The sequence below is a fragment of the Nerophis ophidion genome, linkage group LG11 (assembly GCF_033978795.1).
Source record: "Nerophis ophidion isolate RoL-2023_Sa linkage group LG11, RoL_Noph_v1.0, whole genome shotgun sequence".
NCBI classification, from domain to species: domain Eukaryota; kingdom Metazoa; phylum Chordata; class Actinopteri; order Syngnathiformes; family Syngnathidae; genus Nerophis; species Nerophis ophidion.
Window position 1 is genome coordinate 69179867 of NC_084621.1, and position 16147 is coordinate 69196013.

Below are 16147 nucleotides of genomic sequence, written 5' to 3' on the forward strand. Positions count from 1 at the left end.
TAGTCAAGTATAGCAAAGCACTTAAGTTTCTTTTTTATTTAATGGATATGTTTTTTTCTTTTTTTGTTCACCAAAAGTGCCTTCCAGTCATCTCCAAAGATGTAGAATTGCCAAAGAGTTGAAAATTGATGTAAACATTGAAGGGTTTTTTTCTATCTGACTGAAACATTTTCCCATCCTGTCAGCGTCAGAAGAGTTGATGACGTGTGTCGTTGTCTTTCAACGAGCCTTGAAGTGATGAATGTTTACACTTAAATAACATTTCTCTCCCGCAGCGACTAATTGTCTTTTTTAATACATTCATTCCAATTCATCTTTTGCTTTCATTTCCAAATATAGGCAAACATTTGTTCATCTTAAAGTTAGTGAGTCTGTTGACTTAACTGTTGCAATGTAGCTCCACCCACAGAAACACAGGCTGACCAATCAGAGCAGGCACAACACTTCTTTCAAATCAAAGCGTTGCACCTTTCCTGCTCGTCGCCTCCCAGCACAGAGTAGACGACAACGCCCTCAGTCATCCAAAGTGACACCCTTCCGTTGTCGGGGGTAACGTGCTCCGTCGTCGGGGGTTACGCCCTCCGTCGTCGGGGAAAACGCACTCCGTCGTCGGGGGTTACGCCCCCCTTCGTCGGGGGTAACGCGCGCCGTCGTCGAAGGCAACGCCCTCCGTGTTCGGGGGTAACGCCCTCCGTCATCAGGGGCAACGCGCTCCGTCGTCGAAGGCAACGCCCTCTGTTGTCGGGGGTAACGCCCTCTGTCGTCGGGGGTAACACTAGCGACTTTACCTGCCAGTGACTCCTTCCACCTCTGCTCTTGGGTCAGAATGACAAGGCAATCATTTTGTTGCAACTGTCACTTTATTGATCTTTTACATAAAAGCCATCAACCAAGCTCTCGCCCACACACACACACACACACACACACACACACACACACACACACACACACACACCTCTCACAACCAAAAGACTGGAGTATTTTCAAGAGCGATTTAAAATGTCCACTTTTGCTATTTACAAAGGTCACCACCAAAAGGTAAGAAAAGCGCTTATTCATCATATAATTGCCACGCTGCTGTGGAGTAAACCTAGCTAGCTAACAGATATTAGTTAGCTAACAACTAAAACGCTCCTCAAAGTTTTACTGTTAATGAATAAAAATTAAGGTTTTTTTGTTGTAGATTTCCATGAACATTGTTGCTGCCTAATGTTTATTGCGTGATGTCATTATTCCCGATGGCCGTGCTGGACTTGATGGGCAACAGTCAAGTTGGCGAAGGATTCATTGACTCATTTGACAGACGGTGTTTCTTCTCCCGTATTTCCTCCAATAATTGTTTTTACTGGGAAAGTCAAAGCTGAAACATTTGGCGAAAATGAAGTTGCTAAAGTAAACTGATGAAGCGTGCGAGACGCAGGCTGATGTTGGTTCCAACACATGAGAGGAATACAAACAACTTTTAAGAAGCAGGCTGATGTTGGTTCCAACACATTAGAGGAATACAAACAACTTTTAAGAAGCAGGCTGATGTTTGTTCCAACACATGAGAGGAATACAAACAACTTTTAAGAAGCAGGCTGATGTTGGTTCCAACACATGAGAGGAATACAAACAACTTTTAAGAAGCAGGCTGATGTTGGTTCCAACACATTAGAGGAATTCAATCAAACAACATTTTTCTACTCTTTTTACACAAAACAATACAAAAAAGGACTTTGGTCTTTAGTGTGGAGACAAGAAGTAGGTTTTAGTGATGATTAACAAGGTCTAACCCTACTAGATGCCTGACATTCTCTGCAGTTGAGTACATAGCCGCTGCCACATATGATATTAGTTACTAATTGTGTTGTGCAAAATATTTCTCTTGTTTTTTTAACTAAAGTGCATGATTTCCAAAGTACTTGTACAAATATATCCACAGTTGGTTAAAAAACAAATGCTAATTACACATTTACATTAGACGGGGAAGCTGCAGAGAAATCAAAGTAAATGTACAGCAAAGCTAACATCAGTGGATGAAAACTTTAGTGCTAACAACGCAGTATGGAGTCCCTCCACCCTGGGGCGGTATGGAGTCTCTCCACTAGGGGGTGGCATGGAGTCTCTCCACTCGGGGGCGGTATGGAGTCTCTCTACTAGGGGGCGGTATGGAGTCTCTCTACTAGGGGGTGGCATGGAGTCTCTCCACTCGGGGGCGGTATGGAGTCTCTCCACTCGGGGGCGGTATGGAGTCTCTCCACTCGGGGGCGGTATGGAGTCTCTCCACTCGGGGGCGGTATGGAGTCTCTCCACTAGGGGGTGGCATGGAGTCTCTCCACTCGGGGGCGGTATGGAGTCTCTCCACTCGGGGGCGGTATGGAGTCTCTCTACTAGGGGGCGGTATGGAGTCTCTCTACTAGGGGGTGGCATGGAGTCTCTCCACTCGGGGGCAGTATGGAGTCTCTCCACTCGGGGGCGGTATGGAGTCTCTCCACTCGGGGGCGGTATGGAGTCTCTCCACTCGGGGGCGGTATGGAGTCTCTCCACTCGGGGGCGGTATGGAGTCTCTCCACTCGGGGGCGGTATGGAGTCTCTCCATCCGGGGGCGGCATGGAGTCTCTCCACTCGGGGGCGGTATGGAGTCTCTCCACTCGGGGGCAGCATGGAGTCTCTCTACTCGGGGGCAGCATGGAGTCTCTCCACCCGGGGGCAGCATGGAGTCTCTCCACTCGGGGGCAGCATGGAGTCTCTCCACTCGGGGGCGGTATGGAGTCTCTCCACCCGGGGGCGGTTTGGAGTCTCTCCACTCGGGGGCAGCATGGAGTCTCCCCACCCGGGGGCGGTATAGAGTCTCTCCACTCGGGGGCAGCATGGAGTCTCTCCACTCGGGGGCAGCATGGAGTCTCTCCACTCGGGGGCAGCATGGAGTCTCTCTACTCGGGGGCGGTATGGAGTCTCTCCACCCGGGGGCAGCATGGAGTCTCTCTACTCGGGGGCAGCATGGAGTCTCTCCACCCGGGGGCGGCATGGAGTCTCTCCACCCGGGGGCGGCATGGAGTCTCTCCACCCGGGGGCGGCATGGAGTCCCCCCACCCGGGGGCGGCATGGTGCCCTGCCGTGACATCACTGTGGCGTCCCCCTGGGGGAGGGGGGTCGGCGAAGGGGAGGAAGGTCGTAGTGTCCAGGGATGTGGCTGTTGACAGGGAGGTCGTAGTGACTGTGGGGGTCCTCCAGGGGGGCGTGGCCCACAGAGTTCTGCCGCACTGCCAGGAGAAAGATGCATAAGTTGTTTGAAGTCAATGACCTTTGAACCTTGGGACTCTCACTTCTGTGTAAGGAGGCGGAGTGGAAGAGAGGCGGCGGGCTGATGTCGGTGTAGGCTCGCTCTCTGGGCACGGCCGCCTTCATCTCCATGTAGCTGCTCTCCGGGACCTCCTTGATGCTGGCGTAAGGATTCTCGCTGTTCAGAGAGCCGCTGCTCGCCATCGCCGCATCCTTCAGTTCTGCCCGCCAACAAAGAGGATTCTAGTCTAGTCTCTGCACTTCACTCACTCACTCACTCACTCACTTCCTTGTCGGCGCCATCACTTCTCACCGCCAAACACTGCAAGTACCACCTGCAAGTATTCATTAAGTGCAGTAGTCTACTAGACCTAAGTACTCATTAAGTACCACCTGCAAGTATTCATTAAGTGCAGTAGTCTACTAAACCTAAGTACTCATTAAGTACCACCTGCAAGTATTCATTAAGTGCAGTAGTCTACTAAACCTAAGTACTCATTAAGTACCACCTGCAAGTATTCATTAAGTACCACCTGCAAGTATTCATTAAGTGCAGTAGTCTACTAGACCTAAGTACTCATTAAGTACCACCTGCAAGTATTCATTAAGTGCAGTAGTCTACTAGACCTAAGTACTCATTAAGTACCACCTGCAAGTATTCATTAAGTGCAGTAGTCTACTAAACCTAAGTACTCATTAAGTACCACCTGCAAGTATTCATTAAGTACCACCTGCAAGTATTCATTAAGTGCAGTAGTCTACTAGACCTAAGTACTCATTAAGTACCACCAGCAAGTATTCATTAAGTACCACCATCAAGTATTCATTAGTGTAGTAGACCTTAGTATTCATTAAGTACCACCATCAAGTATTCATTAGTGTAGTAGACCTAAGTATTCATTAAATACCACCATAATGACAACATTAAATACAGTAGTGTAGTAGACCTAAGTATTCATTAAGTACCACCATCATGACAACATTAAATACAGTAGTGTAATAGGCCTAAGTATTCATTCAGTACCACCATAATGACAACATTAAATACAGGAGTGTAGTAGACCTAAGTATTCATTAAGTACCACCATAATGACAACATTAAATACAGTAGTGTAGTAGACTTAAGTATTCATTAAGTACCACCATCATGACAACATTAAATACAGTAGTGTAGTAGACCTAAGTATTCATTAAGTACCACCATAATGACAACATTAAATACAGTAGTGTAGTAGACTTAAGTATTCATTAAGTACCACCATCATGACAACATTAAATACAGTAGTGTAGTAGACCTAAGTATTCATTAAGTACCACCATCATGACAACATTAAAATACATTTGCATAGTAGGCCTACGTATTCATGAAACCAAGGCAGATGTTTGATTGAATAAATATATATTTACTATGTTATGTTCCACATGTGGTGTATTCAGTGTTTAACAGATGTTGTGTTTTCCCCACAGCCTTGAACGCATCACTATTGACTTGTGTTCTGCTTGCTGATTGGCTGGGAAAGGGAGAAGGGTGGGCGTAAGTGGAGAAGGTGGGCTTCCAGAAATTATGTAATGATGTAAGATGTAATGATGTAAGATTTAATGATGTAAGATGTAATGTTGTAATGATGTCAGATTCAATGATGTAATGATGTAAATGTAATGATGTAATGATGAAAGATGTATGATGTAATGATATAAGATGTAATGATGTAACGATGTAAGAATGTAATGATGTAAGATGTAATGATGTGAGATTTAATGATGTAATGATGTAAGATTTAATGATGTAATGATGTGAGATTTAATGATGTAATGATGTAAATGTAATGATGTAATGATGAAAGATGTATGATGTAATGATATAAGATGTAACGATGTAATGATGTAAGAAGTAATGATGTAATGATGTAACGATGTAAATATGTAAGAATGTAATGATGAAAGATGTATGATGTAATGATATAAGATGTAACGATGTAATGATGTAAGAAGTAATGATGTAATGATGTAACGATGTAAAGATGTAAGAATGTAATGATGTAAGAATGTAATGATGTAATGATGTGAGATTTAATGATGTAAGATTTAATGATGTAATGATGTGAGATTTAATGATGTAATGATGTAAGATGTAATGATGTAATGTTTTAAGATTTAATGATGTACTGATGTAAGATGTGGGGCGGCATAGCTCGGTTGGTAGAGCGGCCGTGCCAGCAACTTGAGGGTTGCAGGTTCGATTCCCGCTTCCGCCATCCTAGTCACTGCTGTTGTGTCCCTGGGCAAGACACTTGAGCCACCTGCTCCCAGTGCCACCCACACTGCTCCCAGTGCCACCCACACTGCTTTAAATGTCACTTAGATATTGGCTTTCACTATGTAAAGCGCTTTGAGTCACTAGAGAAAAGCGCTATATAAATATAATTCACTTCACTTCAGTAAGATGTAATGATGTAATGATGTAAGTTTTAATGATGTAAGATGTAATGATGTAAGTTTTAATGATGTAAGATGTAATGATGTAAGGTTTTAAGATTTAATGATGTAATGATGTAAGATGTAAGATGTAATGATTTAAGATGTAAGATGTAATGATGTAATGTTTTAAGATTTAATGATGTAATGATGTAAGATGTAAGATTTAATGATGTAATGATTTAAGATGTAAGATGTAATGATTTAACATGTTTCCCTTTGACTTTTGCTGTCGACTACCACCGAGAGGACTTGGATTGTAACCACTAATAAAATTTTGGTAACAACAAATCATTGATTCTTACCTTTAACATCCAGTCAATGAAATGTAATGACTGGATGCTAAAGGTAACATTAAAGGTAAGAATGTTGTAATGACTGGATGCTAAAGGTAACATTAAAGGTAAGAATGTTGTAATGACTGGATGCTAAAGGTAACATTAAAGGTAAGAATGTTGTAATGACTGGATGCTAAAAGTAACACAAACCAGTGAAAGATTGAAAAGAGCTGCAGTCTTAGCCAACAAAGTGCCGCTGCTAGCCTGCTAACAAAAACATGTCAAGCTGGACTGATGATGTGACTAGTCAACACGCTGCTGATGTGACTAGTCAACACGCTGCTGATGTGACTAGTCAACACGCTGCTGATGTGACTAGTCAACACGCTGCTGATGTGACTAGTCAACACGCTGCTGATGTGACTAGTCAACACGCTGCTGATGTGACTAGTCAACACGCTGCTGCTGATGTGACTAGTCAACACGCTGCTGCTGATGTGACTAGTCAACACGCTGCTGCTGATGTGACTAGTCAACACGCTGCTGCTGATGTGACTAGTCAACACGCTGCTGATGTGACTAGTCAACACGCTGCTGATGTGACTAGTCAACGCGCTGCTGATGTGACTAGTCAACGCGCTGCTGATGTGACTAGTCAACGCGCTGCTGATGTGACTAGTCAACGCGCTGCTGATGTGACTAGTCAACGCGCTGCTGATGTGACTAGTCAACGCGCTGCTGATGTGACTAGTCAACGCGCTGCTGATGTGACTAGTCAACGCGCTGCTGATGTGACTAGTCAACGCGCTGCTGATGTGACTAGTCAACACGCTGCTGATGTGACTAGTCAACACGCTGCTGATGTGACTAGTCAACACGCTGCTGATGTGACTAGTCAACACGCTGCTGATGTGACTAGTCAACACGCTGCTGATGTGACTAGTCAACACACTGCTCTACTATGACACTTAATTATCTCAACTGCATCATGCCAGATAGTTAAAGTTTTCTGTAAACATGTCTATTGTGTGTATGTCTTATAATCATGTCTATTGTGTGTATGTCCTATAATCATGTGTATTGTGTGTATGTCCTATAAACATGTCTATTGTGTGTATGTCCTATAAACATGTTTATTGTGCCTATGTCCTATAAACATGTCTATTGTGTGTATGTCCTATAAACATGTCTATTATGTGTATGTCTTATAATCATGTCTATTGTGTGTATGTCTTATAATCATGTCTATTGTGTGTATGTCCTATAAACATGTTTATTGTGTCTATGTCCTATAAACATGTCTATTATGTGTATGTCCTATAATCATGTCTATTGTGTGTATGTCCTATAAACATGTCTATTGTGTGTATGTCTTATAAACATGTCTATTGTGTGTATGTCCTATAAACATGTTTATTGTGCCTATGTCCTATAAACATGTCTATTGTGTGTATGTCCTATAAACATGTCTATTATGTGTATGTCCTATAATCATGTCTATTGTGTGTATGTCCTATAATCATGTCTATTGTGTGTATGTCCTATAAACATGTCTATTGTGTGTATGTCCTATAAACATGTTTATTGTGCCTATGTCCTATAAACATGTCTATTGTGTGTATGTCCTATAAACATGTCTATTATGTGTATGTCTTATAATCATGTCTATTGTGTGTATGTCCTATAAACATGTCTATTGTGTGTATGTCCTATACACATGTTTATTGTGTGTATGTCCTATAATCATGTGTACCTTGTGTGACTTTACATGAATGTACATGTGTACTTTGTGTGAGTTTACATGTGTACCTTGTGTGAGTTTACATGTATGTACTTGTGTAGCTTGTGTGAGTGTACATGTGCATATGTAACTTGTGTGAGTGTACATGTATGTACTTGTGTAGCTTGTGTGAGTGTACATGTATGTACTTGTGTAGCTTGTGTGAGTGTACATGTATGTACTTGTGTAGCTTGTGTGAGTTTACATGTATGTACTTGTGTAGCTTGTGTGAGTTTACATGTATGTACTTGTGTAGCTTGTGTGAGTGTACATGTATGTGCATATGTAACTTGTGTGAGTGTACATGTATGTACTTGTGTAGCTTGTGTGAGTGTACATGTGCATATGTAACTTGTGTGAGTGTACATGTATGTACTTGTGTAGCTTGTGAGAGTGTACATGTATGTGCATATGTAACTTGTGTGAGTGTACATGTATGTACTTGTGTAGCTTGTGAGAGTGTACATGTATGTGCACGTGTAGCTTGTGTGAGTGTTTGTAATGAAAGTAAGACGTAGGGGGGATGTGTTTGACGCGGTAGCAGCGTTGCTCCAAGTGAAAAATCAAGCTGCTGTACTCCAGCCCTCGCTGAGTGGTCCTAGGTCTGGGCTCCTCTGTCCCAAAAGGCAGTTTTTAGTAAGCTCTAAGCCCTAAACTATTATCATCATGATGTAAGTTGTGTTGACACGCTAGTCTTTTCTATCTTGCACTACCAGGCCGTGCCTGTAGAGGGCGTGGTGACCACATACTGTACCTTTGTGGAATTATTTTGTGGTGATTATGAAGACCACTTACTATACCTTTGTGGGAATATTTTGTGGTGATGTTTTTGAGGACCACTTACTGTACCTTTGTGGAAATATTTTGTGGTGATTATGAAGACCACTTACTATACCTTTGTGGAAATATTTTGTGGTGATGTTTTTGAGGACCACTTACTGTACCTTTGTGGAAATATTTTGTGGTGATGTTTTTGAGGACCACTTACTGTACCTTTGTGGAAATATTTTGTGGTGATTATGAAGACCACTTACTATACCTTTGTGGGAATATTTTGTGGTGATGTTTTTGAGGACCACTTACTGTACCTTTGTGGAAATATTTGCCAAGGCTGGCGCTGTAGCTGTAGCTCCGATCCATTCCAAACGCTCCTGAAAAAACAAGTTTGTACATTTCTCAAAGTGTTTACATTCACACATCAGTTTAAATGTTGATATCACTTTGCTGTATCTGCCTGTTCATCAGGCTTGTAGGATGAAGATAAATGTTTGATAGCAAATCAAAGAAGGACCGATGAAGTTCATGAAGGTGCAGGAAGCCAGGCCAGTTAAGAAAGTGATCCAGGACGTGCTGAGGTCTCACCTGGTTCTTGGCGAGCCTGCTGGTGTTTCCAGTCTGCAGGCAGCGTGGCGTTGAAGAGGCCGTGACCGTCTGGCTGCATCTTCTTCAGCTGCTGGTTGGTGTTCTGCACAAACAAAAGGTGTGAAGGACAACAAAGGTGGCCTGAAAGCACTGCACTATAACTCACTACATCTTTCCTACGCTTTGAACACTGCGGCTAATAAAACGGTGCGGCCGACTCATGAATTGTTCTTCACTGACGGCAATAAAACAAATAGTAGAAGAAAACAAAACAAGCAAAGACACAGGAAGGTGTTTTATTATCGGCTGTGCTCTGGCGCCATCTTTTCGGTTCTGCAATGCCGTTCTGTCTTTTAGCCGTCCGTAGTGTTTCTACTCGCATGGATTCTTCATCCATCACCGCAAGCAACATTTGGAACTTTTACAATATAACTAAAACGGTATGTACTTGCTAAAGCCTCGCATGTGTTTTTATGCACATTTGTAATGGAATCAAGCCAGCGTCCTCGGCTAATATGCTAACACATTTATGAGTGTCTGTGTTAGTATTATTAACTTACAATGACATTCTTTTTCTATTCTTTCATTTTCACAAATTCCTCTCTAAATTCTTCAAGACGTCAGCGTGGAGTTATTGAGTCTTTTCGGCTGAGTTAGTGGGTTTTGTTTTGTTTCATCAGCCATTTTACTGGCGCATTAAAGACACTGTTCAGAAACAATTAAGGTAAACATTTACAAAATATTTGTGTGTATATACCTTCACTCACAACGCATATATCTGCCACTTATAGTCCAGTTGGCTAATGGATGACAAGCCTTTTTTTTTCCCCTAAAATTGAGTGGTTGCAGATTATATACCCATCTAGAGCTCTAGAGCAATATAAATACAATGTGTGTGTGTGTGTGTGTGTGTGAGAGAGATCACAGGGGTCACCTTGATGGTGCGATCATGGTTGTTGGGCAGGTGAGGCAGCGGCGGCCGGTTGTCCCTCAGCGTGTGGTAGCTGGGGTTGGAGTAGTAGTGATGGTAGCTGTGTGGAACATCTGCAAAACACACACACACGCACATTATACAGGTTCAGCTGGTTTCATATCGAGTATATTTGATATAAGTATACAAGTAGAAGAATTCCCATGACAATTAGAAATGGGCCCGCCACATGCTGCCTGGCATTTGAGACTGACTCAGTTCTTTGACAAACTATTTAGCAGGCCTGGGTCGTCAACAATAAATGAAAATGAAGAGGATCATTTGAACGGCATCATTAAATTGCCACGTCCCTGCGTGTTTATTTTTTCCATCTTATTAAACAAAGTACTATCTAATCTAATCTATGTGTCACTTCCACACAGGTTGCAAGAGGGTTGACTCTGTGCATCGCTCTCAGCACCTGACCTTGTCTATTCAATAGCATAAATAAATAGCATAAACCAATGAACAGAGTGAACCCTCTTGCCGGTCATCCACAATCTTTGTGTCTTCCACACAGGATCCAGGCCAGGACTTGGTGCCACTGCAGGATGTGTACTGGAAGACCACAAACCAGGACTTGGTGCCACTGCAGGATGTGTACTGGAAGACCACAAACCAGGACTTGGTGCCACTGCAGGATGTGTACTGGAAGACCACAAACCAGGACTTGGTGCCACTACAGGATGTGTACTGGAAGACCACAAACCAGGACTTGGTGCCACTACAGGATGTGTACTGGAAGACCACAAACAGCATGTGACTTCTAGGATACTTGTGTTACTACTTCTTTTTCAAAAACAGCAGCTTACCTAGTATTCAAAGAGTATAGAAATCAGCAAGTGGTATATTCACTTTTCTGCCATTGCAATGAATGACACACAAGGGCGCCACTTATTCATTTCATTTTTACATGGTTTTTTTTAAGGAACTTAAATCTTTATCTGCAGCCGAACAAAAAGTAGACTTTTCAATTGTGAGTATTGGGAATGGTTGTATTCCATGTAAATAAAGAAGTCAAAAGGTGGATTTTTTGCTATTTAAAGCTGCTGAGAAAATTGTTGTTTTCTGTCCAAAAGAAGTACTATATTCGTAAAAAGTTTATTTTGTGTGTAGTCTTTTCTATTAAATTGTTGTTGCAATAAAGATCAGTGTGGCTTGCGTGAAGGTGACAGGAAGTGATGTGTGTAGTACCAGTGACACTTTGCTACGGAACAAAAATGAGGAGGCAACAAAGCCAAATGTTGGTCAGTGTAGGAAGATTTGAGTCCAACAATGAGAAAGTGGAGTCCATCAACACCAACAGGTGAGGCAGTAGGCCAAGTTGTTGGAAAGTGATAAGATAAAGTCAAAATAAACTTCCTAACCCCCCCAAAAATTGCCCTTCAAGATGTTGAGTATTTGTTAAGTTACATTTTTGCCAACACAGACTGACTGTTTACTTATGAAGGACACTTACATGACAGATGGTCAACAATTCCAATGAGAAATGAAAGCTTCTTATGATATATTATGATATGATGTCATGTAGGAGATATTGTCCAGCATCTTCTGCTTCTATCAAAAGACAGTTGCTATGGCGAACATGCTAAAGCTGGCATGATAGTTACATGTCATCTACTTATTGTTCATGTAATCTATGAGCATTCAATCATGATTGTTTTTATATTAGTGCTGCACAAAAATGTAGAGGCTTTAATGAATGCACTTTTCTGTCATCTTTTATGACCTGCATGAATGCATTGTTTTTAGTGTTTCTATTCATTTATATTGAGAAAGTATTTTCCATCAATTGTCCCTGTTGGACCTTTCATGAAGAACAGTAAAAAACCACAAGAAGATTTTGTAAATACTTCAAATAATCACGTGTATTCTTCCCAACCCAAGCAGTGTATATCAATTTAAACTGTATTATAATTGTTATTTTAAAAAAATGTATTTTGTTTAATTAAATACTTAAAATGATATACATGCAAATTAAATAAAGTGTATTTAAAATATTAGTTATTTTATTATTAAAAGGCATTATTAGTGGTAACGTCTTAAAGTGGATGATTTATTTCCACATGGAAAAGACTTCCTTGTGGTCTACAGAACATGTGATGGCGCTTCTTTGCTCAAAATGTTGCAAAGATGATGTTTGACGGACCTCTTTGCCGTTTTATTTACATGCCTCCACTTCGACAGCGTCTTCTCCCTGTCATCTTTGTTGTAGTTTTAGCCCTTTCGTAGCAATACGCTACTTTCTTTCAGACATGGCAACAAGTCATTTGCTTTATTTAGCAGCTTTTCTTCTACTTAATGCTGATCTTTTTTTCCCCAGAGGATGGAAAATGTGGACTTTTTCAATGACCGAGGAGTTCAAGCGGAGTACCTGGAACGGCGTATTCCGAGTTGACGGTGCGGCTGGCAGAGAAGGAGACGGTAGGTGTGTTGTTCTGCTTGACCTTCTGTTGGCGCCGGTAGAGCAGCAGCAGAACCAGCAGCAGAACCACCAGGATGACCAGCGCCACCACGCCGCTGATGGCCGCCCACGACTCCCTCTCGCCGGGAGGAAAAGGAACCATAACGCTGCCTGGCTCTGGAGGGTCTGTGCAAGTGTTTGAAAGAATGAGAGTGTGTGTGTGTGTGTGTGTGTGTGTGTGTGTGTGTGCACGTTTACCTTGTTGACAGTCCCCCGTGACTGGGTGGCACAGGAAGTTGGCGGCACAGGAGCAGGTCTGAGAACAGGAAGTGCCAAAGCGCCCTGGACTGCAGGCTGAAGCGAGAGAAGTTGATGTTGGTCTTTTGGGGGAATGAAAGTAGGAGAAGTTCCAAGCCGGCGCTCACGTATGGAGCAGTCGGGGGTTGTCCAGCCAGGCAGACACTGGCACTGCCCGTCTGTGTGGTGGCACGTGGCGTTGTTGGCGCAGGGCGGGCACACCTGGGAACACTGCTTGCCGTAGTAGCCAGGTGGACAAACTGCACACACAAGTCTTCACTTAGCAGCTCATTGCAAACAGAATATTCTTCAAAAAGAGAGTGGAATACAAGAAAAGGAGAACAAGTTATTTTCTTCTCTTCTTTGATACTTGACATTAGTGTTGGATGATACCACACATCTAGGTATCAATCCGATACCAAGTAGTTACAGTTTCATGTTTACCAAGTTTATAAACATAACGCACATTTGAAAAAAAAACGAAAGATGTTGTGATGCCAAAAATATGGAAATGATCATGGTAGTATCGACTAGATACGTGCCTGTACTTGATATCATTACAGTGGATGTTAGGGGTAGATCCACCGATGATGTTTGTTTACATTTTGATGCTGGTGCGCTACTGTGACCAATATATGTCCCCCTTTTTGGGGGGAATAAAGTCTAGTTAAAAGCTAGTACTAGCACACTACTAAAGACTAGTTAAGTGCTAGTTCTAGCACACTACTAAAGACTAGTTAAGTGCTAGTTCTAGCACACTACTAAAGACTAGTTAAGTGCTAGTTCTAGCACACTACTAAAGACTAGTTAAGTGCTAGTTCTAGCACACTACTAAAGACTAGTTAAGTGCTAGTTCTAGCACACTACTAAAGACTAGTTAAGTGCTAGTTCTAGCACACTACTAAAGACTAGTTAAGTGCTAGTTCTAGCACACTACTAAAGACTAGTTAAGTGCTAGTACTAGCACACTACTAAAGACTAGTTAAGTGCTAGTTCTAGCACACTACTAAAGACTAGTTAAGTGCTAGTTCTAGCACACTACTAAAGACTAGTTAAGTGCTAGTACTAGCACACTACTAAAGACTAGTTAAGTGCTAGTTCTAGCACACTACTAAAGACTAGTTAAGTGCTAGTTCTAGCACACTACTACTTCCCTTATTACACACTCCTATTAGTCTCCTTACTGCAATGACCACTAGAGTACGAACACATAAGTCAAGAGGCTATCCTCAATAAACAAATTCATATGGTCTTGACAAAATATTCCATCATAAAAATGTACCTTGAAGATGCTGTTTGCAAGTTGCTCAGTTACATTTTTCAAAACCAAATATAAAATAAAAATACCACCAACTGGTTAGCATTAGTAGTTTAAACAAACATATTTGAAAAATGTTCCACAAATATGAAGTAACATTGAGGAATGTCACTCACCAGACTGTCTGGTAACATGCAGCACATACACAAAGATGTTGTTACCATATGTTACTGTCTGTCACTCACCAGACTGTCTGGTAACATGCAGCACATACACAAAGATGTTGTTACCATATGTTACTGTCTGTCACTCACCAGACTGTCTGGTAACATGCAGCACATACACAAAGATATTGTTACCATATGTTACGGTCTGTCACTCACCAGACTGTCTGGTAACATGCAGCACATACACAAAGATGTTGTTACAATATGTTACTGTCTGTCACTCACCACTGTCTGGTAACATGCAGCACATACACAAAGATGTTGTTACCATATGTTACTGTCTGTCACTCACCAGACTGTCTGGTAACATGCAGCACATACACAAAGATGTTGTTACCATATGTTACTGTCTGTCACTCACCAGACTGTCTGGTAACATGCAGCACATACACAAAGATGTTGTTACCATATGTTACTGTCTGTCACTCACCAGACTGTCTGGTAACATGCAGCACATACACAAAGATATTGTTACCATATGTTACGGTCTGTCACTCACCAGACTGTCTGGTAACATGCAGCACATACACAAAGATGTTGTTACCATATGTTACTGTCTGTCACTCACCACTGTCTGGTAACATGCAGCACATACACAAATATGTTGTTACCATATGTTACTGTCTGTCACTCACCAGACTGTCTGGTAACATGCAGCACATACACAAAGATGTTGTTACCATATGTTACTGTCTGTCACTCACCAGACTGTCTGGTAACATGCAACACATACACAAAGATGTTGTTACCATATGTTACTGTCTGTCACTCACCACTGTCTGGTAACATGCAGCACATACACAAAGATGTTGTTACCATATGTTACGGTCTGTCACTCACCAGACTGTCTGGTAACATGCAGCACATACACAAAGATGTTGTTACCATATGTTACTGTCTGTCACTCACCACTGTCTGGTAACATGCAGCACATACACAAATATGTTGTTACCATATGTTACTGTCTGTCACTCACCAGACTGTCTGGTAACATGCAGCACATACACAAAGATGTTGTTACCATATGTTACTGTCTGTCACTCACCAGACTGTCTGGTAACATGCAACACATACACAAAGATGTTGTTACCATATGTTACTGTCTGTCACTCACCAGACTGTCTGGTAACATGCAGCACATACACAAAGATGTTGTTACCATATGTTACTGTCTGTCACTCACCACTGTCTGGTAACATGCAGCACATACACAAAGATGTTGTTACCATATGTTACTGTCTGTCACTCACCAGACTGTCTGGTAACATGCAGCACATACACAAAGATATTGTTACCATATGTTACGGTCTGTCACTCACCAGACTGTCTGGTAACATGCAGCACATACACAAAGATGTTGTTACCATATGTTACTGTCTGTCACTCATCACTGTCTGGTAACATGCAGCACATACACAAAGATGTTGTTACCATATGTTACCGTCTGTCACTCACCAGACTGTCTGGTAACATGCAGCACATACACAAAGATGTTGTTACCATATGTTACTGTCTGTCACTCACCAGACTGTCTGGTAACATGCAGCACATACACAAATATGTTGTTACCATATGTTACTGTCTGTCACTCACCAGACTGTCTGGTAACATGCAGCACATACACAAAGATATTGTTACCATATGTTACGGTCTGTCACTCACCAGACTGTCTGGTAACATGCAGCACATACACAAAGATGTTGTTACCATATGTTACTGTCTGTCACTCACCACTGTCTGGTAACATGCAGCACATACACAAAGATGTTGTTACCATATGTTACTGTCTGTCACTCACCAGACTGTCTGGTAACATGCAGCACATACACAAA

The 16147-nt window shown here is 42.0% G+C and overlaps 2 protein-coding genes and 1 long non-coding RNA gene across 5 annotated transcripts in view; 2 read left to right on the top strand and 1 right to left on the bottom strand.

Annotated features, from left to right (window-relative positions):
• The window catches only part of LOC133562399 (lamin-A-like), a 58189-nt gene extending 57911 nt beyond the window's left edge, over positions 1-278 (top strand). Inside the window, exon 13 of the mRNA XM_061916578.1 lies at positions 1-278. This exon is cut by the window's left edge and continues 1566 nt beyond it. The gene's annotated coding sequence lies outside the window, so the exon portion shown is untranslated.
• Positions 279-2987: 2709 nt separating this feature from the next.
• LOC133562400 (platelet endothelial aggregation receptor 1-like) overlaps positions 2988-16147 on the bottom strand; it is a 157639-nt gene continuing 144479 nt past the window's right edge. Inside the window, exons 17-24 of one of the 3 annotated variants that reach the window (XM_061916581.1) lie at positions 12959-13090; positions 12792-12887; positions 12504-12719; positions 10094-10203; positions 9160-9262; positions 8886-8948; positions 3309-3485; positions 2994-3245 (exon numbers count right to left, since the gene is read on the bottom strand). In XM_061916581.1, coding sequence (XP_061772565.1) covers positions 3106-3245; positions 3309-3485; positions 8886-8948; positions 9160-9262; positions 10094-10203; positions 12504-12719; positions 12792-12887; positions 12959-13090 — 1037 coding nt within the window. In that variant the 3' untranslated portion in view covers positions 2994-3105. Of the gene's footprint in view, positions 3246-3308; positions 3486-8885; positions 8949-9159; positions 9263-10093; positions 10204-12503; positions 12888-12958; positions 13091-16147 lie in introns of all 3 variants that reach the window. The other 2 variants (XM_061916580.1, XM_061916579.1) reach the window with 2 other exon arrangements.
• On the top strand, positions 8201-10916 carry LOC133562401 (uncharacterized). The gene is made up of 2 exons (XR_009808897.1): positions 8201-9277; positions 10650-10916. It is a non-coding gene; the product is annotated as an uncharacterized LOC133562401 (long non-coding RNA).